Source organism: Delphinus delphis, unplaced genomic scaffold, assembly GCF_949987515.2.
Source record: "Delphinus delphis unplaced genomic scaffold, mDelDel1.2 scaffold_189, whole genome shotgun sequence".
In the NCBI taxonomy this organism is placed as follows: domain Eukaryota; kingdom Metazoa; phylum Chordata; class Mammalia; order Artiodactyla; family Delphinidae; genus Delphinus; species Delphinus delphis.
In genome coordinates, this window is record NW_027192810.1 from 194,397 (window position 1) to 220,262 (window position 25,866).

The window sequence follows — 25,866 nt, forward strand, 5'->3', positions numbered from 1 at the left end:
ATAGTTGAAAATGAGCTACAGGGATTCCAGGAACCAACCCCAAAAAGCAATGAAATATGAGAATATGGTTTTCAAACAGCTCCATGGGGAAAGTCAGTAATCCTCTCACATTTGTTTGAAGAAACTAATGATTAAATGTTGCTAAAAATATGAATCCAGTAAAGACCTCTTGGAAGTGACAGGAACAGACAGTTAATCCAGTTCACTTTCACTAAGGTAACACAGTGCACACCTCTGAGGATGCTCGATCCTGTAAAGTGTGCCGGTTACTTTTCCAGATTGAAGTTTATGGTCTGTCAACCATGACGGTAAGTAAAGATCACTACCACTGTGCCCGTGAAATCCAATCCCAAGAAGTGTAAAGTTAAACCTCTAATTCTTGCTATCTTGCCTGCTTTTTTTTCTCCTTCTAATTGGATTAGAGCTGTTTAATTACAAATAGATGGGGATTTTTTTCTCCTTTTTTCAATATTTTTTCTTGGACTGAACTTCTAATAAGATTCACTTCCAAGGTTTGGTTTTGTCTTACTATTTAAGATTTTTTTTTTTCTTGACTATGAGATAAAGGGAACTGAATCTAAAAAAACAATTCAATTGATAGCTATACAAGGACATTTTTATGGACACATTTCTGAATTGATATTAAATATCTGATTCACTAAATATTTATTCACTAAAATAAAGAATCTACCTCAACTTCTCCTCCATCCCCCCAATCCCCATCCATCACTTCTCACCGGGCCATCTGAGGAGTGTGTACTAGGAATCAGAATCAACAGATACATTTAACCAACTGTAAATATTACATACTGCTTTTGAAGATATTTTACCCTCAGAACTCAATGGTATTAAATAACCCAAAGTTAACTGTAAAGATTTTTGCTTTTAAAAACTCAACGGGATATACTATATTTAGTATCTCTGTGGATTCACTAGGTGTTTTGGGTTTTTTTAACATCTTTATTGGAGTATAATTGCTTTACAAAGGTGTGTTAGTTTTGGCTTTATAACAAAGTGAATCAGCAATACGTATACATATATCCCCATATCTCCTCCCTCTTGCAGTCTCCCTCCCACCCTCCCTATTCCACCCCTCCAGGGGCTCGCAAAGCACCGAGCTGATCTCCCTGTGCTATGTGGCTGCTTCCCACTAGCTATCTATTTTACATTTGGTAGTGTATATATGTCCATGCCACTCTCTCACTTCGTCCCAGCTTGCCCTTCCCCCTCCCCGTGTCCTCAAGTCCATTCTCTACATCTGCATTTTTATTCCTGTCCTGCCCTTAGGTTTTTCAGAACCTTTTTCTTTTTTTTAGATTCCATATATACGTGTTAACATACAGTATTTGTTTTTCTCTTTCTGACTTACTTCACTCTGTATGACAGACTCGAGGTCCATCCACCTCATTACAAATAACTCAATTTCGTTTCTTTTTATGGCTGAGTAATATTCCACTGTATATATGTGCCACATCTTCTTTATCCATTCACCTGTCAATGGACACTTAGGATGCTTCCATGTCCTGGCTATTGTAAATAGAGCTGCAATTAATATTGTGGTGCATGACTCTTTTTGAATTATGGTTTTCTCAGGATATATGCCCAGTAGTGGGATGGCTGGGTCATATGTAGTTCTATTTTTAGTTTTTTAAGGAACCTCCATACTGTTCTCCATAGTAGCGGTATCAATTTACATTCCTACCAACAGTGCAAGAGGGCCACCTTTTCTCCACACCCTATCCAGCATTTATTGTTTGTAGATTTTTTGATGATGGCCATTCTGACTGGTATGAGGTGATACCTCATTGTAGCTTTGATTTGCATTTCTCTAATGATTAGTGATGTTGAGCATCCTTTCATGTGTTTGTTGGCAATTTCTCTTCTTTGGAGAAATGTCTATTTCAGTCTTCTGCCCATTTTTGGATTGGGTTGTTCGTTTTTTTGATATTGAGCTGAATGAGCTTCTTGTATATTTTGGAGATTAATCCTTTATCAGTTGCTTCATTTGCAAATATTTTCTCTCATTCTGAGGGTTGTCTTTGCATCTTGTTTATGGTTTCCTTTGCTGTGCAAAAGCTTTTAAGTTTCATTAGGTCCCATTTATTTTTGTTTATATTTCCATTTCTCTAGGAGGTGGGTTTAAAAGGATCTTGCTGTAATTTATGTCATAGAGTGTTCTGCCTATGTTTTCCTCTGAGAGTTTTATAGTGTGTGGTCTTACATTTCGGTCTTTAATCCATTTTGAGTTTATTTTTGTGTATGATGTTAGCGAGTGTTCTAATTTCATTCTTTTACATGTAGCTGTCCAGTTTTCCCAGAACCACTTATTGAAGAGGCTGTCTTGATTCACTAGGTTTTAATTCCTCAGGAAACAGGTATTGCGCCGTCAGTATTGCTTTTTTGTTTTTTTTAAATAAATTTATTTATTTTATTTACATTTATTTTTGGCTGTGTTGGGTCTTCTTTGCTGCACATGGGCTTTCTCTAGATGTGGCGAGTCGGGGCTGCTCATTGTTGTGGTTTGCGGGCTTCTCATTGCGGTGGCTTCTCTTGTTGCCGAGCACGGGCTCTAGGAACATGGGATCAAGAGTTGTGGCTCGCTGGCCCTAGAGCATAGGCTCCATAGTTGTGGCGCACGGGCTTAGTTGCTCTGTGGCATATGGGAACCTCCCGGACCAGGGCTCGAACCCATGTCCCCTGCATTGGCAGGCAGATTCTTAACCACTGTGCCACCGGGCAGCCCAGGTTTGTGGTTTCTGAAAGTATGTTGTGGTTAGATTTGGAGACTGCCCCAAATTCATTGACATCTGTAAGAGAAAGTTCCCTGCCAACCATATGCCACCAGGGAGAACAAAGATTACATTCTAAACAAGGCTGTGTAACAAGAACATCCATCTGTTTCACAGAGGTTACACGGTCCAATGACACGGAAGCATCTGGAAAAAGCAAGTATGTATTTATAGCAAAGGATTCAGGTTGGCTACGTTTATTGTTCTCAAGGATAAGCAGTGGAATGCCAAGTAAGAGTGTTACTTTGTACACCTGAAACAAATATCTCAACTACATTTCAATAAAAAATGAAAAGGAAAAAAAAAGTAAAATAACTGGTAATAAAAACATTACTCCTCATATATTTAATATATTTTGTTATCAATTAAATAGACATTAGTCTATTTTTTCTTGATAAAACTTAAATATCCCTTTGAATACCATTATTAAACTATTAAGGCAAAATTAAGACTGTATTTAGATACCTTTCAAACGAGATTTCAGACCTGAAATGAGTAATTACAGTTATATCAACACAATAAAGTTTTGAAAGATTTCCAAGGAGTCCCCAAGTCAGACCCAAGAGCACACATCAGTTTTTCCATCCAGAAGTACCTTCATATGAACAAGACTCATGTCCTATGGAATGACACGTGACATAGGAATTACATGCCAAATAAGAACAAACCTCCCTACTGTCCATGCCAGCTACTGGCTCTGGGCCCTCAGCTTACCCCACTGACCCCATTGACATAGTGGACGGGCCTTAGCACTGTGCCCTTCACCGGGGTGAGCACAATGTTATGCTTTATCAGTAGGGGGTGCTGGAGGCACACAGCAGGAGGAAAGGGGGCTTCTGGTGTGCAGGCATTGGCCTTTTCCTCTCTACCTGTGCACAGATGATCCACAGTGTGGGTGTGTGAGGACATGGGTTGGGTGTCCTCTGGCCGACCGTGACTGCAGCCACAAACCAGAGCACATAGAGCCCCTCGGAGCTTTGCAGTCCTGGCCGAGGTCCCACGACCTCTTCACTCCCCACGTGGACACCAGGCACTGCACACATGCACCAGCCACGGCTCACCTGGGCCCTGAGCTCTGTTTCCTGGGCTCTCTCAGCGTGGATGCGGCAGGCTCTGGGCTCTGCCTGTGGGGCATCCTGATGCCAGCACGCCTGGCCACAAGCTGTGGCTCACCTGCTGCCCTAAGTTTATTTTCCACTCACCCAGAGACTGGGGACCAGGTGTGGTCTGGGCAAACCAGGGTGCTGCAGACACACCTAGTCCAGGGAGAAGGTCTCCCTCCAAGTCTCTCCTCGCTTGGGTCCTAGAGCCATCTTCACATCCTTGTACTCTCCCAGCACAGGTTAACCATTCACTATAATAAGTTTCCCTGTTTACTTTACCCTGAGGCTTCTATCCTCTGATTGGACCCGGACTGATAGCACAGCCAATCCCCAGCACCTGACATCCCACTTTCTGCCCTGAAGCAACTAGACTCCTATATCAATTTGAATGAATGAGTAGACAACTCAAACCTAACAGGACCAAGACACATTTTTATTCCCCATCCTTCACCAAACCACTTCAATGTATCTCTGAAAGGCAACTCTATTGTCCAGGCCAAATTCCTAGGGATCCCCCTTCATTCCTCTTTCTCACAGTCTGTATCCAGACCACCAGAACAAAGGCACCAGTCGCCCCCACCAGGAAGCCTACACAACCCACTGAAGCAGCCTTACCCACTGGGAGCAGACACCAAAAACAACAGGAGCTATGAACCTGCAGCCAGCAAAACGGAGACCCCAAACACAGTAAGTTAAGCAAACAGAGAAATACACACCAGATGAAGGAGCAAGGTAAAAACCCACCAGACCAAACAAATGAAGATGAAATAGGCAGTCTACCTGAAAAAGAGTGAAGAGTAATGATAGTAAAGATGACCCAAAATCTTGCAAATAGAATGGAGAAAATTCAAGAAATGTTTAATAAGGAAGTAGAAGAACTAAAGAGAAAACAAACAATGAAAAGCAACACAATAAATGACATTAAAAATTCTCTAGAAGGAATCAATAGCAGAATAACTGAGGCAGAAGAACGGATACGTGACCTGGAAGATAAAATAGTAGAAATAACTACTACAGAGCAGAATAAAGAAAAAAGAATGAAAAGAATTGAGGACAGTCTCAGAGACCTTTGGGACAACATTAAATGCACCAACATTCTAATTATGGGGGTCCCAGAAGAAGAAAAGAAATAGAAAGGGACTGAGAAAATACTTGAAAATATTTGAAATACTTCTTTCCCTAATATGGGAAAGAAGATAGTTAATAAAGTCCAGAAAGCACAGAGAGTTCCATACAGGATAAATCCAAGGAGAAACATGCCAAGACACATATTAAACTATCAAAAACAGAAACACGCCAAGGCACATATTAAACTATCAAAAATTAAATACAAAGAAAAAATATTAAAAGCAGGAAGGGTAAAATAACATACAAGGGAATCCCCATAAAGTTAACAGCTGATCTTCAGCAGAAACTCTGCAAGCCAGAAGGGAGTGGCAGGACATATTTAAAGAGATGACAGGGAAAAACCTACAACCAATATTACCCAGCAAGGATCTCATTCAGATTTGATGGAACAATTAAAAGCTTTACAGACAAGCAAAAGTTAAGAGAATTCAGCACCACCAAACCAGCTTTACAACAAATGTTGAAGGAACTTTTCTAGGCAGGAAACACAAGAGAAGGAAAAGACCCACAATACCAAGCCCAAAACAATTAAGAAAATGGTAAAAGGAATATACATATCAATAACTACCTTAAATGTAAATGGATTAAATGCTCCAACCAAAAGACAGAGACTGGCTGAATGGTTACAAAAACAAGACCCGTATATATACTGTCCAAAAGAGAACCACTTCAGACTTATGGACACATACAGACTGAAAGAGAGGGGATGGAAAAAGACATTGCATGCAAATGGAAATCAAAGCAGAGCTGGAGGAGCAATACTCATATCAGATAAAATAGACTTTAAAATAAAGACTATTACAAGAGACAAAGAAGGACACTACATAATGATCAAGGGAGCAATATTTATAAACTGTATAAATATATACAAATTATAACAATTGTAAATATTTATGCACCCAACATAGGAACACTTCAATGCATAAGGCAAATGCTAACAGCCATAAAAGGAGAAATCAGCACTAACATAATCATAGTAGGGGACTTTAACACCTAAATTTCACCAATGGACAGATCATCCAAAATGAAAATAAATAAGGAAACACAAGCTTTAAATGATACATTAAACAAGATGGACTTAATTGATATTTATAGGACATTCCATTCAAAAAAAACAATACAGTTTCTTCTCAAGTCTTCATGGAACATTCTTCAGGAAAGATCATATCTTGGGTCACAAATCAAGCCTTGGTAAATTTAAGAAAGTTGAAATCATATCAAGTATGTTTTCTGACCACAATGCTATTAGACTAGATATCAATTACAGGAAAAAAATATGTAAAAAATACAAACACATGGAGGCTAAACAATACACTACTTAAGTACCAAGAGATCACTGAAGAAATCAAAGAAAAACAAATGACAATGAAAACACGACAACCCAAAACCTAAGGGATGCAGCAAAAGCAGTTCTGAGAGGGAAGTTTATAACAATACAATACTACCTCAAGAAACAAGAAAAATCTCAAATAAACAACTTAACTTTAAACCTAAAACTATTAGAGAAAGAAGAACAAAAGAATCCCAAAGTTAGCAGAAGGAAAGAAATGATAAAGATCAGATAAGAAATAAAAGAAAAAGAAATTAAGGAAACAATAGCAAAGATCAATAAAACTAAAAGCTGGTTCCTTGAGAAGATAAACAAAATTATAAACAATTAGCCAGACTCATCAAGAAAAAAAGGGAGAAGACTCAAATCAATAGAATTAGAAATGAAAAAGGAGAAGTAACAACTGACAATGCAGAAATACAAAGGATCATGAGAGATTCCTACAAGCAACTATATGCCAACAAAGTGGACAACCTGGAAGAAATGGATAAATTCTTTGAAAAGCACAACCTTCCTAGACGGACCAGGAAGAAATAGAAAATATAAACAGACCAATCACAAGCACGTAAATTGAGACTGTGATTAAAAATCTTCCAACAAACAAAAGTCCAGGACCACATGGCTTCACCGGTGAATTCTATCAAACATTTAGAGAAGAGCTAACACCTATCCTTTTCAAACTCTTCCAAAATACAGCAGAGGGAGGAACACTCCCAGACTCATTCTACGAGGTCACCATCACCCTGATACTAAAACCAGACAAAGATGTCACAACGAATGAAAATTACAGGCCAATATCACTGATGAACATAGATGCAAAAATCCTCAACAAAATACTAGCTAACAGAATCCAACAGCACATTAAAAGGAGCATACATCATGATCAAGTGGGGTTTATTCTATGAATTCAAGGATTCTTCAATATAAACAAATCAATCGATGTGATAAACCATATTAACAAATTGACTGAAAAAAAACATATGATCATCTCAATAGATGCAGAAAAATCTTTTGACAAAATTCAACACCGATTTATGACAAAAACCTTCCAGAAAGTAGGCATAGAGGGAACTTTCCTCAACATAATAAAGGCCATATATGACAAACCCACAGCCAACATCGTTCTCAATGGTGAAAAACTGAAACCACTTCCACTAAAATCAGAAACAAGAGAAGGCTGCCCACTCTCACCACTATTATTCAACACACTTTTGGAAGTTTTTGCCACAGTAATCAGAGAAGAAATAAAAGGAATCCAAATCGGAAAAGAAGAAGTAAAGCTGTCACTCTTTACAGATGACATGATACTATACATAAAGAGTCCTAAAGATGCTACCAGAAAACTACTAGAGCTGATCAACGAATTTGGCAAAGTAGCAGGATACAAAATTAATGCATAGAAATCTCTTGCACTCCTATACACTAATGATAAAAAATCTGAAAGAGAAATTAAGGAAACACTCTCATTTACCATTGCAACAAAAAGAATAAAATACCTAGGAATAAACCTACCTAAGGAGACAAAAGACCTGAATGCAGAAAACTATATAAGACACTGACGATAGAAATTAAAGATGATACAAACAGATGGAGAGATATACCATGTTCTTGGATTGGAAGAATCAACATTGTGAAAATGACTATACTACCCAAAGCAATCATCTACAGATTCAATGCAATCCCTATCAAATTGCCAATGGCATTTTCCCAGCACTAGAACAAAAAATTTCACAATTTGTATAGAATCACAAAAGACCCCGAATAGTCAAAGCAATCTTGAAAAAGAAAAATGGCGCTGGGGGAATCAGGCTCTCTGACTTCACACTCTACTACAAAGCTACAGTAATGAAGACAGTATGGCACTGGCACAAAAACAGAAATATACATCAATAGAACAGGATAGAAAGCCCAGAGATAAACCCATGCACATATGGTCATCTTATTTTTGATAAAGGAGGCAAGAATATACAATGGAGAAAAGACAGCCTCTTCAATATATGGTGCTGGGAAAACTGGACAGCTACATGTAAAAGAATGAAATTAGAAAACTCCCTAACACCATACACAGATATAAACTCAAAATGGATTAAGGACCTAAATGTAATGCCAGACACTGTAAAACTCTTAGAGGAAAACATAGGCAGAACACGGTATGACATAAATCACAACAAGATCCTTTTTGACCCACTTCCTAGAGAAATGGAAATAAAAACAAAAATAAACAAATGGGACCTAATGAAACTTAAAAGCTTTTGCACAGCAAAGGAGACCAAAAAGAAGACGCAAAGACAACCCTCAGAATGGGAGAAAATATTTACAAATGAAGCAACTGACACAGGATCAAACTCCAAAATTTACAAGCAACACATGTAGCTCAATATCAAAAAAACAAATAACCCAATCCAAAAATGGGCAGAAGACCTAAACAGATATTTCTCTAAAGAATATATACAGATTGCCAACAAACACATGAAAGAAAGCTCAACATCACTAATCATTAGAGAAATGCAAATCAAAACTACAATGAGGTATCACCTCACACCAGTCAGAATGGCCATCGTCAAAAAATCTACAAACAATACATGCTGGCGAGGATGTGGAGAAAAGGGAACCCTCTTGCACTGTTGGTGGGAATATAAATTGATACAGCCACTATGGAGAGCAGTATGGAGGTTCCTTAAAAAACTACAAATAGAACTACCATATGACCTAGCAATCCCACTACTCGGCATATACCCTGAGAAAACCATAGTTCCTAGAGTCATGTACCACAATGTTCATTGCAGCTCTATTTACAATAGCCAGGACATGGAAGCAACCTAAGTTCCCATTGACAGATGAATAGATAAAGAAGATGTGGCACATATATACAATGAAATATTACCTAGCTATAAAATGAAATGAAATTGAGTTATTTGTAGTGAGGTGGATGGACCTAGAGTCTGTCATACAGAGTGAGGTAAATCAGAAAGAGAAAAAGAAATACTGTATGCTAACACATGTATATGGAATCTAAAAAGAAAAAAAAAAAGAATGGTTCTGAAGAACCTAAAAGCAGGGCAGGAATAAAGATGCAGATGTAGAGAATGCACTTGGGGATAGGGGGAGGGGGAAGGGTAACCTGGGACAAAGTGAGAGAGTGGCATGGACTTATAAATCCTGCCAAATATAAAACAGATAGCTAGTGGGAAGCAGCCGCAAAACCCAGAGTGATCAGCTCGGTGCTTTGTGACCACCTAGGGGGATGGGGTAGGGAGGGTGGGAGGGAGACGCAAGAGGGAGGAGATATGGGGATATAAATATATGTATAGCTGATTCACTTTGTTATAAAGCAGAAACTAACACATCACTTTAAAGCAATTATTCTCCAATAACGATGTTTAAAAAAAATTGGGGGGGATTTGAAATAGATGTAGAATCAAGCAGTATGACAATAAAAGTCAAAGGTGAAAGAAGTACGTAGTGCTAAAGTATTCTTAGGTTCTATCATTCCTCTAGAAATAGAAAAGTGAAATATTCTGGTATTATTAACGAAGTGGTTAAGAATTATTTGTGTAAGACTGTGATAAATCAGGAATGATTTTAGTCTCTAAGGGAACAATCTTTAAAAGTTAAATGGATAAGACACAAGCTAATATATGGTAATGTTTTTAAATAGGAAACAAAAATGATTAAACCCAAATAAAACATATAAGGGAAGAAATGTTATACTATAGAAACAAACGTTTGTATAAAACGAAAGATGATATAGCTATACTACTCAGACACTTTAAGGCTATAAACATTAGAGATGAAGACAAAATGCATCATCATGATTAAGCTGTCAATCCAACAGGAAGATATGAATCCTAAATCTCTATTTGTCAAAGAGTCAAACTTCACAATATGTAGAGCCAAATTTGACTAAATGTAGACTTGAGGATTCCATATTTGTAATGTGAGATTTTAACAAACCTTCCCCACTGCTAAAAAAATAAATCAGTAACGACAGAGACTTTAGCTACATGATTAGCAAACTTGATGTAATTGATTATATATATATATATATATATATATATATATATATATATATATATATATATGGACTACTGTACTGTATTTAAAGATGTATGTGAGGCCACTCTCACTTTCTGAGACAGACCACATTCTGTCTTTGGAATATGTATCTGTCTAAATAAACCTGCTTTCACCTTAAAAAAAAAAAGAAAGAAAGAAAGCAACATTACTTTTTTTTTTTGCGGTACCCGGGCCTCTCACTGTTGGGGCCTCTCCCGTTGCGGAGCACAGGCTCCGGACGCGCAGGCTCAGCGGCCATGGCTCACGGGCCCAGCCGCTCCGCGGCATGTGGGATCCTCCCGGACCGGGTCACAAACCCGTGTCCCCTGCATCGGCAGGCGGACTCTCCACCACTGCACCACCAGGGAAGCCCGCAACATTACTTTTTACAGTGATCGTTCTAAAAAGTATAGCATTTGAAATAGCGATAGTCACCATTTTAATCTCTTTCATTGATAAAACCACACCAAGAGCAAAAATAGAATTCTCAGGTCATTCTTTAATTAATTAGTAATTATTTTTAATATTATATATAAGCCATAATGCTAAACATGGAATATGAAAATCCTACTGATAAGGAATTTATAGTTAAGTTAAAAGATAAGACATATGCATACATAACAATAATATAAATCAAAAAGAGGCAAGTGCCCAAGAAAAGAAGATATAAAGCACAACAAAACTCCAAGGCTGTCCTGCCTACAAAGGACATTATTGGAACAACCAGCAAAGCACTGGGATCTGAGGGTTAGATGACAGCAGTATATCAATGTCAATTTCATAATGGTGCTGGTTGCATTGTGGTTAAGTGTGTGCTACATTGTAGGAAATATACACTAAAGTATTGAGGGACTATCAAGCATAATGTTGACAATTTATTTGCAAATGATACAGAAGAATTGTTCTTCATAGTATACCTGCAACTTTATTGTACCTCTGAGACTGTTTCAAAAGAAAAAAATACAAATTTTTAAATGATGATTGTAAACAAAGTGGTATCATTCTAAATTTAACAAAAGTTTTAAAAATGTATTCCCTGTTAATTCATGTTGCCTATAAACACACGGGTATTTACTCTGCTTCGTTCGGCAAAATCTTCAGACCCTCGAGGGGAAGGTCCAGTTTTAATTTAATTTACATAGTGCACAACATTTGTTACCTTCAATCCTACCAGCCTTAGAGACAGTTATTTGCTGTTTGACAATGTTAGATATTTTAAGTTCTGTGCCCACATTTATTTTTATTAAAAAAAATCATAATAGTGTTGAATGGCCTAGAAACTTCTTTTTACATCCAACAGAAAGTTGATGTTCTCCTTATGAATTATTAGAAACCTTATTTAAAAATGAGGAAACTGAAGCTGAAGAAGCATCAATAAGTCACTGGAGGTGTCCATGAGCTTGTGGTGCTGGAATCTGGGCCATGTTCCTCTGACTTTTCACCCGAGTTCCCTCCATCACACAGTGTGTCCTTGCTCCTCCTGGAAGGTCCTGTCCAGTTCCCCCTGAGAGTCAGGAAATTCTGTGCCTCAGAGCACAGTCATCAGGAGGGGACCAGGGTCACCCCCAGTGCTGAGCTGACAACCTCTCTGGGTCAGTTCCCTCTTTTCTAACAATAGTACTTCTTCCTCCTACCCCCTAAGTCGGGGGTAAGGCACTTGGAGGATTAAATATAATGCACTTAGATCAGTGCTTGGTGTATAATAAACATTAGATTATTATTATTCTAAACATCATATACCCTGATTTTTAAATGATCATGGCTCTTTTAGGAACTTAAACAACTGGAATGAAGGGATTTGAACAAATGCATTTTTCACTACTAGGGAATATGTATCTCAATTTTCTCTTAATTTAGGGGGAGTGCCTTGGTTTGCTAGAAACATATTCATCATCTAACTGGAGAAGCCTTCATCCACCACTGTTGTCTGTCAGTCAGAAAGTAACAGATATGTCTCAGTCTTCATCTCTAGAAAACTGAAGACCCTTATATGCCAATAGGTCCCTGGAAGTTCAGCCTTAATGACCCAGAATTCTAAAAACACGTAAAAATTTTAAACTTTCATTTACCCTTTTCAAAGTTTCAACCATTCCACTTCTCACCACTTTTTGTGTAGAGCAGGTTACAGTAAGCTACCACACCCACCTAAAAAGAATCACTCATTACATTGCACGTTCAGTCCTGTTATCACAAAGAAGTAAAAATAGAACAAACATGTTCAATAGGGATCCTTACTCATGATGCTATCAGTCAGTCTGAAGAGGCAAAAAGTATTTGAAAACCATATAACAGAAAGTCCAACGAGGTCTTAGAACCAAGCCTACCAGCAGATTCCACTCATCAATTCATATATATATATTCATTTAATGTTTACTGAATACTTCCTAAGTGCCCAATACTACCTAAATCGAAGTGCTGGGGATGTTGTCGTGGACAAAAGAAATAGTCCTGCCTTCTTTGGACCTGTATTTTAATGGATGTTACTCAGGAATTAGCATGAGTTCTGTCTGTATACAAGGCATATACAATTATCTATTATTTGTAATGGGTGCTTTAAGCTCTCCTACTGAAGATGGTGATCAAAACAATCCGGCCCATTCGTACTGAAACTAGTATCACTGTGAACCACTCCCACCAAAAAGTGATTGTTTTCCTGACACAGTGGAAGTCTGAACCATCAAATTTAAAGACATCAACAATATAAAGAAAACCACAAGTGTAACCAGTGCCATATGGTACAGGTTCTCCTTTCACGGGGTATGACAGTAAGAAATTCTGGGTAGCTATCTGGTTTGTCCAGAGTCAGAAATTTATATTTTGTGAAAGTAATTTACTTTGAAAGGCTAAAAACTCCCAAATAAAATACTCTAAATCACTGCAAAATAAACTTCCCTCATAAATATAGTTGTCCCCAATGTTCTCTATTTTTTCTGTATATGTTTCTGCACATGGATATACCAGCTTAAAATAAAACGTTCCTGTGTCTTCATATAATATACAGACGTGTACCTTATGTATCTACATAAACGCATGTACACAGTATATGGAATGTGTGCACGAGATACAAGTTGACACCCACACTGACATCACACCGTTAAGACCTGTTGAAGGCATTACTCTCCCTGGTGTTTCCTCCTTTCTTCCACCTGGTTCTTGGTTGAGAGAGCGCTGGCAGGAAACACTCGAGGGAAATGAAAGCTCTCTGTACCTCCAAATGGTTCCATTTTTTCCAGTTTCCATCATGTACTGAGTACCAGGTAACAAAACACTCACGCCCTCCCTCTCCGCCTCATGATCAAGTCACATGCCTGCAGCCACGATGGGGACCAGGCGCCAGCGCTACATCACCTATGGACTGGGTGACACACCAGGAGAAATCCCAGCCTCAAAGGGACACCACATGGACGCATGCTTTAAAAGTACCAAATCCAAAAAAAAAAAAAAAAAAAAAGTACCAAATCCAAGAACGGACAAGCAGCTGGAACACACTCTCCTCAAGGGAGTGGTCAGGGACGGGGGTCTGACTCCTGCCCACCAGACGTATCTCCAGAGCCAGAAATTACTTGACTGGGTACAGAAAAGCCCAGGACCAACCAAGACCAGGCCCCAGAGAGCACAGAGGTTTAAATACCAGCCAGACCACAGGCAAGAACAGAAACAAAATGAAAAAAATAGGGGCACACGGAGACTTTCTCCCAGATACAATCCAGCACACTGAAAAGAGAATCTCTTTCTCACTACGTGAACCAATGTCATTTAATGCTGTGCCCCAGCTACAGCCATTTCATGCAGCCCTGCCCGGACTGCACTTCTGAGAGCACCATGCCCAGGTCATTCTCCTCATTCCTGTTCCCTGCCAACTTCTTAAGTGAAAGTGCTACTAGAAGAAAGACACGATGTCCTGCCACTCAGTGAATGAAACTCCGGCAGATAGAGAAACAGAGTCAGAATGAATTAAATCCCAGGCTCAGCACCAACACGGCCTGTGTGACCTTGGGCAGGTCGTGTGGATGCTCCATGCCAAGTTTCCTCATCTGCAAAGTGGGTAATAATAGCAGCTACTGATAGTTTCCATGTGAAGATTAAATGCATCAGCACGTCACACTATACTCCTCTCAAATTAGCGTCCGCCTAAGTACTGATTATATTTCAAAAGAGGGAATCTGAAAGACCTCATGTACAACATGGTTTGAATCACAATTTTTTTTTTACATCTTTATTGGAGTATAATTGCTTTACAATGGTGTGTTAGCTTCTGCTTTATAACAAAGTGAATCAGTTATACATATACATATGTTCCCATACCTCTGCCCTCTTGCGTCTCCCTCCCTCCCACCCTCCCTATTTTAAAACTATGAGACCACACATTTATTCAATATTTTCCTAGAAATTATTTTTACAAACCCATAGTTATGTAAATTCAGTGCCCCTGGAACAAATTTCCTCAGAGGACATGGAAGCAACGAGCCTGGACGTATATGTTGTTACATCCTCACACATAAAATTTCCCTGTTACTCACATTCTCATAGAGAGCTTGAAGGGTCTCCAGGTCAACCACGGAATTGTCCAAGTTCACCACAGCTGCGCAAAAAAGACAAAAGAAGAATATAAATTGCCATAAGCCAGCTGTGAAAAGCTCCAACCACCTCAAACAATAGTGACCTTCCACAGAGTGGAGTTCATACCCGGCAGGCAGAGGGTGGGGGCTCTGCCTTCACTGCAGCCTCCTGTCCAGCCACCCCCCAGGCCGAGCTGGCATTTCAATGGGTCAGGTGTCAAGTGTCAAAGCTTTCACATGCTCCACAAATACAAAATCCCAGGAAGAGGGCCCAATGGTCACAGAGAAACTGTGAGTCTGTCTCTTTCATGACTCACCTGAATGAATTTGAAAAATCTGCTTAATACCAGAAAAATAGGCAAATCACTCATGTTACTGCCACATCCTGTTTTTTGCTTGTTTGTTTGTGGTACGCGGGCCTCTCACTGTTGTGGCCTCTCCCGTTGCGGAGCACAGGCTCCGAACGCGCAGGCTCAGCGGCCATGGCTCACGGGCCCAGCCGCTCCGTGGCATGTGGGATCCTCCCGGACCGGGGCACGAACCCGTGTCCCTTGCCTGCACCGGCAGGCGGACTCTCAACCACTGCGCCACCAGGGAAGCCCACACATCCTGGTTTTACACCAATAAATGTAAATATCTGCCAATTTATGTAAAGACGTTTGACAAAGGTTAAATCTAATCCCTAAACTGGTAGACTAATATGGAAACAGCAGGTGCATTTCCTGTTGCAACTTTTTAAATTGTTATAATCAAAGGAAAATTCTTTGATTATGGTATTGAGATTGGCACAGATGCATCCTTAAAAATCCATCTTTAATATACAAACTGCCCTGCTTATACAAGGAAGAAGTGGAATGGATAATCAAAAACTGGACATGTGTTCTTAAGTGCGTATTTTGGCCTGGGAAACGTGTTGAATTTTGGAATTGGTGTGTTTTATTACTTAATTTAGGTGTAGGTTAACCAAAAGCATTTTGCATTAGTTGTGCACAAATTAGCTGGAAATGAGGTGAATTTGCTCTGATCAAATATGTGCCAAATAGTCACTGAAGCTGTTGTGGGATTAAAGATTTCTGGGAGAAAAATCACAGAATGGATAATCAAAAAGTGGTTAGACTTACTTTGATAATTGTGGCATTTCACAATGCTTTTTTCCTTACAGCTTAAAGTACATGACACATTTCTGGCAAAATCCCAAGTAAGAATTAAGAAAGCCAAATTCAATACTGAAACACAGGATGGATAAGAAATCTCACCAAGATAATTTAGCATTTCTGTCTGGAGATGGGAAGTGAGTCCAGATTCACCAAAAAAATATCATATCAACTAGAATATAATACTTCTAGCCTAATAATATTCCACTATCTCAATCTCTAAAAAAATTAGGTCTCAAGTTTAAATCTAAGAATTAAGATTTGCAATCAAATACTTTTTACTCTTTAGACCATATAAGGCAAACATACCACAAACTGTTTAATGTTTCAAAGCAGTAAACCATAGCCCAGCTATGACTAAATTTCAAAAGCTAATTAAAAGGGATTAACAAATGATTTTCACTAGAGGTAATATGGCTAAAAATAATGTAACAAAATACATAAAACTAAAATAAAGATATCATCTTCATGCATGTAATTACCATTTTTAGATTACATTCATGCAGAGTCTAGCCCTTAAGGAGACTCTTAGAGTGAATCCAAAGTTCTCTAACTTTGGAATTCATTAGCTAATAATCCAATATTTCTATATTCCTTGGGAGATACACCGAGAGATCGACAGGAAACTATGGAGGAAATGCTAGTGGTCCACTTAACACAAGGTTTCATTTTCAGAACAAGGAAAAGAAACACAATAAAATCATTCATGCTCAAGTCAAAACTCATAAAAGATACGATTAACCTCTGACTTTATTATTTTAAAACATAGTATTATTTCTACAAGTTTTCCCTACATGAAATGTTACTTGTAAATATACTGAGGTTTCTCATATTTTATCTCATGCAATGTTACGGGCCAAAGAATATTTTTATAAATGTCACATGGTCCTAAGCAATTCCTCAAAAAGTCCTAATCCATGAAATGTCATTTTTTAACCATCCACAGGAAATCTCAATGGAAAGCAACTCTGCTACTACTTTACCACATAATTTTCCCTTAATTGGCTTTACACGTGAGAAATGAAAGACACAGGGACTAGATGAGGGGAAATATCATTCATTCATGTTTGTTTATAACTTAGTCCTGCCCCTCCTTCTCCTCCCCCCAACCAGCTTAAAAGTTTGGCTCATTTTAGGTTAATATAGAGAGTGATGTCAGCCATTTGTTTAATGTAGTGATGAGATATTTAAAATATGAATCAATTCTTGACAACTAGTCACTTGACCATATGGCAAAAGTGTTAAATATATCTGTACTGGTTAAAAATTGTTTTCAGCTGTAAAAAGGATGTGTGAGTAAATAATGACAAACAAAACTGAGATAGGTTGGTACTGATTCAGGGACTACAAACAGGTTAGGGCCAACATTTTTTTAATGGTCTTTTCCTCAAGTGGAAAAATGGCAGCCATGGCTCCATCAATCACTCTCACATTCCAGGCAAAATGAAGAAGGAAGAAAGGAAGCAACAAGAAGGCATGTGTAATGCCTATTCTTAGCAGATGTCTCCTTATGTCTCTCTGGCTAGAGTAGCTTCCCATGATCACCTAGAATTGAGGAGAAGCTGAAAAGTGTAGATAATGTGGACAAACTGCTATCTCTAAGAAAACAGTGTTTTAAAGCTCCAGCTTAAGTAATCTCTGAAACACTCCCTAACTTCCATAGCTCATCCTGACCTTCCCAGCCTCTTGATTCTACCCTTTAATACAAGTCACCTGATACATTTCAGATATTCCCTCTTTTGTATGTATGTGCTCTGTCCCTCCAAGGAGATTTTGAAGAGTGTGATAGCAAGCATGTGTCTTAGGTATCATCAGCTTACGCCAGAGCGTTCCACATATAGTAGAAAATTGAAAAGATTACAGTGCAAAAACCAAAAGTTATTACTGAACCTTCGGAGAGAAGACATAACAGCCAAGCTTAAGAAAGACTCACTAGAAGCCACATATTTGCATTATCAGTTCCATAAATCCACAGAGGCAGCAACACCCAAGAAAGCAAAAGGCAAATACCAGCACGGGTAGCAGTGCTGCTCACACAGTACCACGAGCATAACGGCCCACGTGATGATGAGGGAATCTGGCACTGAGTCCTACAGGGTAAGAGAAAGCTTTCTGGGGGAGAGGTCTCCTCTTCCGCTTCACATCTGCATTCTTTGGGGGATGAAAATGGTCAGTGTTTACTCATTCAGGAGTTTCTAGTTCTGTCTTTAACTGTCCTGCCAGGGGATATAAAAAGAAAAAAGAAAGAAAAACACCAGTTTGGTAGAAAGGCCTAGAACTGTTATCTCTAAATTTTTACTTGAAACTCAGTAAAGCACAGAAACGTCGGCTGCGGGCATGCCGCTGTACCACATGATGGCAGTGGAGCCAAGGGTCACACGCAGAGGCCCTTTATACGGAAACACGATGCGCTGACACCTGCCTGAGAATCTGCTCACCCAGGAGTTACTCTAAAAACTGTCCAAATGTATGACTTAACAAAACTTTCCTAAAGATGCAGTCAAGCAACTTTTAAAATTTTGTTGGCTTTGCTTGGCTTAACTGAACAAATCCAACAATTTATTAAAACTAACATTTCTCAGAGAGAGAAAGGCACTTGGGACCATCTTCATCTGAATATTTCACACTTGAAAATGAAACCAAGCAGGACCCTGCGGGGCCCTCCCGGGTACAAAAGCCTTTCCGTGTCCCCCGTTTCTTGTCTGTAGGAGAAAGGCTTCAGCCTCCGAGACCTTCCCTGAGTTACTAATGAAAGTGAGAGAACAAAGGAAAGGCAGTCGGGAAACAGAAGTACAGCTGGTGCAGCGACGGGGCAGGGTCCCAGTTCCTCCTCAAGAGATGTACTTAACAATCTGACACACACGGAACTCTGAGCTCTTGCTCTTCTACAGGGACTGGGGCCCCACCCAGTGGAGGATGGTGACTTAAGGCTGAGCACAACTACAGGGACCCCAGACTGGTTGGAACCACATGGCTGATGATGGACATTCCTGGAGCCCCACCTGGTTATCTCCCCACCAACCAATCAGAGGAGGATCACACACCGGGCAGCCCTCCCCCCAGATTTTGCCTATAGAAACTCTTCCCCCCAAACCATCAGAGCTTTTTGAGCACGAGCGACGCATTCTCCTTGCTTGACCCTGTAACGAAACTTTCTCTGCTCAAATTCCAATGTTTCGGTTTGTTCGGCACATGGACTTGGGTCCGACAACAATTAGATAACAGGAAACACTACATTTGCGTTCCTTACACATCCCAGCACCAAACACACTTGAGCTCCTGGTCACAGGTGCACAGGCACACCTTTCAGCAGGAAACTAGCCAGAAGACACATTGGGTTAGGGTTTGGGAAACACCCAAGCTCTTGAATAATACTTGAAGCAATTCTGGATTACCTAAAGAATATAAAACATTTGTATTCGTCTATGAAGAAAACAGAGTATCTTCTTGAAAACATTTTCATCCATTCATTGAACAAATATTCTCAGAGTCCTAAGTCTGGCCCAGACATTCCTCTCAGCCCTGATAGACATGCTTCTTGTCCTTGAAGAGTTTACACTTTATTACCAAGCAATTAAAATGCTGTATGCCCTGGAAAGGAAGAAAACTGTAGTTTTATAACGTCGTGTAATTTAGGAATCGTATTCATTTATACTGTCCTCTCTTTTCAGGCAGCTTAACCAGGTGGCAGACAATAAAATGCCAGAATTCTATAGATTTTGTACTTAGGCTATGTAGAGAAAGGCTTTCCTATTGGAAAAATTAATCTGACACCCAATCCACCAATGGTGCATCTCAAGCACACCTACTTCTACAAGTTTAACAACCTAAGTACCTAAGTCAGTGGGCCTCCCTGACAAGAGCTGCATAAGTTAAACTGTCAGCAAGTGTTTTTGCCGAAGTCAGTATGGCACCTGCTTTTATGGGCAGGGGAAGATGAATATTAAGACTATGCTTCTGGAATAAAATCTTTAAATGCAAACATGACTGCCACTGTAGACCTTTTAATCTAGCGATACTGTATTTCACTTCTGTTTTTGGAGAGATGCGTTGACTGGACCACACAGGTACGACTCAGGGATTATCTCAACTATTTAGATAAGATTTACTTGGGGACTTCCATGGCGGTCCAGTGGTTAAGACTCTGCACTTCTCCTGAAGAGAACGTGGGTTTGATCCCTGGTTGGGGAACTAAGACCCCACATGCCACATGGTGTGGCCAAAAAAAAAAAAAAAGAAAAGAAAAAAGTAGACTTACTTAAAAAAAAAAAAAGATTTACTTGACTTTGGCAGGTGACAAAATCTAGGGTGTGGGATAAAGGAGGAAGAAGAAAAGACTGGCACATCCCAGATAGTGTTTATGTTAAGCATAGTGTATAAATGACCAAATAGTTTCAAACAATGCATGGCACTCTGTGTAAAACAGCCACTGTCTGTTGAATGTTTTCCATAAACCAGCACCGCAAAACGTCCTTTATTGCCCATAGTCCTTTACTGCCCAAAATGGACCTCACCTTGCAGCTTGGGTAAACATTTATACTCATAAAATAGAGCTTAGTGAGTCTCCCTTGATTAGGACCCTAACTCTGGGATCACATTTGCCACTGTTTTCTAGCACACGCTCTAAATGAGCAACAGTGTAAAATTTTACTTTGAATGTAAGCATACATATTGCTCCATAAGTAGAGAACATATCAGAAATTTAAAATTCCTTATGCCAAAATAACTTTCACACAGATAATTATACTTTTTTCAGTGTAATTTACACAAATACATCTGACTTTGAAAGAAACCCAGAACAGAAAGATTGAATTTATAAACACAGTGATTATAATTATGATTTTAAAGAAAAAATTTCCTTTTAAAAATAATTCACCTAAACATACAGTTAAATACCTTCCTTACTATATTATATATGAGCAACTATATATTGGCACACAGGTTAAGGTAGGGGAAGTTTAGTCACTGAAAATTAAAAACACATCAAAAAATAAATATATGTATATTTATAACTAAATAATTCAGAAAGGCTAAAAAATGAAGAGAAGTGAAATTATGCCCAGCACATGCAAATCAAAAAGGCAAGCGTTATGATCTTGATATTTGACAACTTAAGATTCAGGCCAGGAACATTGTGTGAACAACAAAACAATGAAAAAAGATATTTTTAATGCTAACAGCTACAATTCCCAATGAAATTATAATAGATATGAATTTATGTCCCCCAAAACACAGGTGCAACCTTCGTAAGAAAGAAACCACAAAATATTGACAAGGAGAGACAGACAGACAGACCCACTAACAATGGGTAACTTTAATAAACCACTCTGGTCAAAACAGATCAAGAAGAAAAATACAAATAAGGATTTAGAATATATAAACAGAAAAGAGTGTTATCTTATAGTTACATACTGAACTTTGTATTCTAATAAAACAGTATACACTTTCTTTTCAAGGCACATGAAATATTTATGAATATTGACTATTAAGTCACAACAAAAACGCCAAGCAACGTCATAATACAAACTTATTTCCTAATCCCACACAATAGACTATTAACGGATTAAAAAAAACTCAGTTGTGAACTTGTAACCTATGACTGAGAAGATTAGAGTTTACACACCAGAACTTGACATGTTACGGTCGTTCCTTTCATTGTATTACAGATGGTTTTGACTAACAACTTGGGTCTCAGGACTACTTTTCCAAAATATTTAAATGTACGAAAAATCTAAGCAACATACATGATATTTATCATGATCCACCTGGAATAATTTCGGGTTTACTTAACTCAACATGTAATTAATATGTGCAAAATGTGAGGGGCTGGTTCATGTGTGTGTTAACTCACATTTGCTCGTTTGTTCAGTTAATGAAGGTTTTCGGTTTTCTCTGTCAATGTATGAATTTGTGTGTAAGGGTTAGTTTGATGTTTCATTGTTCAGAGGAATGAGGGGTCAGTAAAATAACATAATCATGGGAGGAGTTTCCAACATTAGGATTTCTTTGATGTAATTTTAATAAATAAAAAGTTGCTTCCCAATATAACACTAAAATTTAGAAACTTTCTCCACATCCACACCTACTGCCTCATTGACCAGTGACCTCTTCCAACCATCACAAAAATTTACTAAAGTCCTTTCCTTACCGGCTTCTGTACGTAAATAATTCCATGAAAAATTCAACCATTAAAAGCAATCAGACTTTGAATTTCATCACCCACATAAACATTCTTCTGCTTCCCACTAGCTAGCTATTTTACATTTCGTAGTGTTTATATGCATTTTTGTTTGTTTCTTCCTTTCAAGGGGACAGAGTCCATCTGAACGTGTCTGTATAGGGAAATGAGTACTGGTGACTAAAATACTTTGTTCAACACTTAAGAATTCAGTCTCAGCTGCAATCACAATCCTCACTGTTCAAGAAGAAACAAATTCCTGTTGTTAAATTTCCCGAGACTATCGCACCTCTTTCCAGCTGAGGGGAGGGGAGAGGAAGTGCACTGTCCTCACCGGGTAGGATACCACACAAAAAATGCATCCAGGATCCCTTTACGGCACAGAATGAGAGACAAAGTTCACACGGGGAACTTGGAATACGGTTTTCACACTAAGCTTTTCCCTTAAGAAGCCACATGCTGCATTACCCGATGGTTCTAGGAATGCAATCCCAGGTACCCGTGAGCCCAGTGTCACGAGCCATCTGATAAATGGCTGAAGTGCCGATCCTCCTACTCCGCTCACCCCAGCACTCTCAGACCCTCACTCACCTCAGAGGATAAAGACCGGACAGCATCTGCAGAGCGACCTCTTTGGGCTAAAATAGCACGTCAAGACACAAACGACTTTATAGAGTTCAGTTTTAAAATACAAACATGACTCCAGTTATCCAAGGGGCTTTCCCTTGCCCCCAAATAACAGTCCAAATCCCCACCCATCTCATGGATTATGCAAAAGATATATTTTCGCAAAAACAACAACAACAACAAAAAGACTAGCGTATGCAACCTCTCCATCACAAAGCTGCTGTGATTCATTATGTGCTCATAGCTGGGCCCCCGCGGCCCTGGGCCAGCAGTACCTTCAACAAGCACCCATGATTGTAAAGAAGAGACTCGGGTTACAGGGGAGGTGCCCGAGGGAGCTGCAGAGGGGACTGCAGGCCACACAGAGCTTACATCTGGGGGCAGAGGGGCAGCAAAAACAAACACAAACAAGACTTGATAGTAATTCAGACAGTATGTGCAGTGAAGGAAAGGAAGACCCACACCCAAAGCTCATTGCTTCAGAAAAGCCCCAGGTACTGGGTTTCTCCTTCCCACAGAAGTATAATTCAGAAGTCCAGTTGTGGAACAATGTCAAAAAATATAAGCTAAGTGCAACCTAAGGGTTTTTGCTGGGCCTGTAATGAAAGGCTTATAAATCATTTTACCTTGATTCAATAATCTACATGTGACTTAAAATGATGAGGTCTTTCTTTTTATAAGAAACTCTAAGTAATGAATTTATATTTTAAATTAAAACGTATTCTCAGCAACATGGATGAACCTGGAGATGATCATACTAAGTGAAGTAGATCAGAGAAAGACAAATACCATATGACATCACTTATATGTGGAATCTGAAAAAATGGTACAAATGAACCTACTTACAAAACAGAAACAGACTCACAGACATAGAAAACAAACTTATGGTTACCAAAGGGGAAGGGGGGGAGGGATAAATTAGCAGTTTGGGCTTATCAGATATACACCACTGTATATAAAATAAACAACAAGGTCCTACTGTACAGCACAGGGAACTATACTCAGTACCTTATAATAACCTATAATGGAAAAGAACCTAAAAATGTATATATGTATAACTGAATCACTTTGCTGTAGAGTTGAAACTAACACAACATTGTAAATCAACTATATTTCAATAAAAACTTTAAAAAGCAAAGTTTATCAGAAAAAAAGACAACTGCTATAAACACTAAAGCAACCACTAAAGAGAAAATTAAAAGTTCTATTGCCAATAAGCAAATAAAGGAGATCATTTGCATCTTTTAAAAATAATTCAATTAAAAACATGTTCTGACATTAAATTTCTGAAAGTAGGTTTCAATAAAAGTGTCTATATCTCACATGCACTTTTCTCCCCAACGAGGCCATATCAATGACAAGGTCACACCGATGACAAAGTCATGGAGCCCACTGGGTGGAGCCCACTTTCTTCTCAAATTTCTGACCCTTAGTGACTTCATTCAATGAAAACTGTTCACTAAGCCACCCAACAGCACTGACGACATTTTTAATGTCTTGATAACTATACTAAATGGATCTTAAAATTCCATACACCATATGAAGAAAACACTTAAATGTTAAAAAAATAAAAGAAGCATGAAGCAATTTCCAAGTGAACCTTGTAAACTTGAGTTTCATAAAGAAACCAGGCACTAGAAAACCTACTGGGAAAAAACAACACTGGCCACACTGAACCCAACTTCTGAGAATATTACAAAAATAAACAAAGGATTATGAATAGCCTTTCTTATTGTGGACAGAAAATGTTGCTGGCCAGTCCAGTGAACAATGAATGTGGCCATGAGCCACTGCAGCTGCCCACAGCAGTGCACCTCAGGGGACTTGAGGTGGAGAAAAATAGGACACTGGCCCAGACAGCTGAGGCACACATCAAAGGAATGATCCCCATAAGCCCAGACTCTGGCATCTTCCCATACACAGAAAAGCACTATAATCATTAACTTGAGATGTCTGTTTTTTGTGATTAGCAGTAATATTTTCATGTCTGACTACATGTGTTTTGTTTTGTTTTCTTTTCTTTTTCCAGCAAAAACTCCTATGTGCCCCGGTGCCTGCCTTACCTCTTCGGACAGTTCCTCAGAGTATCTGAGAGGCTGTTTCCCAGGCTCTAGTTCTCAGTAAGGTCCCCAAATAAAACTTAACTTGCAACTTGTAGGCTGTGCATTTTTCTTCAGTCAACATTATGGTAATTAATAGGCAAGTGAAAAAGCTTGCATCTTCAAGAAAGAAATTAGAAATTCTATTAAAAAAGAAACCTGGAGTCTGTAATCTACAACTTATTTGATAGAAATTTCATAAGAAAAACATTATTCAGTGGCAGACAGTGGGGTAAAAAACTGCTCCATGAGTAGGCTACCAGAATACTCAGGGAAAGAGTTACCACAAAACATTCTACAAAGTTCCAACAGTTCAGAAAGGGTATTTCCAGGATTTTTAAGTGTTCTTATACTTTACACTCAAAGCTAGAAACTAGCTCACCTTTCAAGAAAATAGTATGTCAAAGCAGGAAACAGAAGCCTCTGTCCGTGTACTTAGATTCTGCTCATGTCCATCACCAAGGTTCATTTCACCACCAAAGCCTAACTCCTTCCCTCCACCATCTTCCCTGCCACCAGGACCCACCAGCGACGCACGTGGAATGTGGGTGACACAAAGCACAGAGACGATAATAAGAAAGCACAAAGTTACAGGAGACCCCGGCCTTTAAAGACCCAAACAAACTGCTCTCCTTGCAGATAAAGCACCAGCCAAAGATGCAGCCACACTTAACTTCTAAGAGCTGCTATTACGCATAATTCTCATATTTGTCTCCATTCAGAAAAGAGAAATGGACACAGCCCAGTATTAACTCAGCATTTCAGTAATACTGATGGAAAACCCAAGCTAAGAACAATCGAATCTGCCACGGTTACTTGCCCCCTGAACCTGAACCCCCATTT

General features: G+C 38.9%; 1 protein-coding gene across 1 annotated transcript in view; it reads right to left on the minus strand.

The window, feature by feature from the left end:
- The window catches only part of LOC132419366 (formin-2-like), a 312,831-nt gene that overhangs the window by 102,834 nt on the left and 184,131 nt on the right, over positions 1 to 25,866 (minus strand). Inside the window, exon 8 of the mRNA XM_060003288.1 lies at positions 14,927 to 14,988. Within this exon, the coding sequence (XP_059859271.1) occupies positions 14,927 to 14,988 (62 nt within the window). The remainder of the gene's footprint in view (positions 1 to 14,926; positions 14,989 to 25,866) is intronic.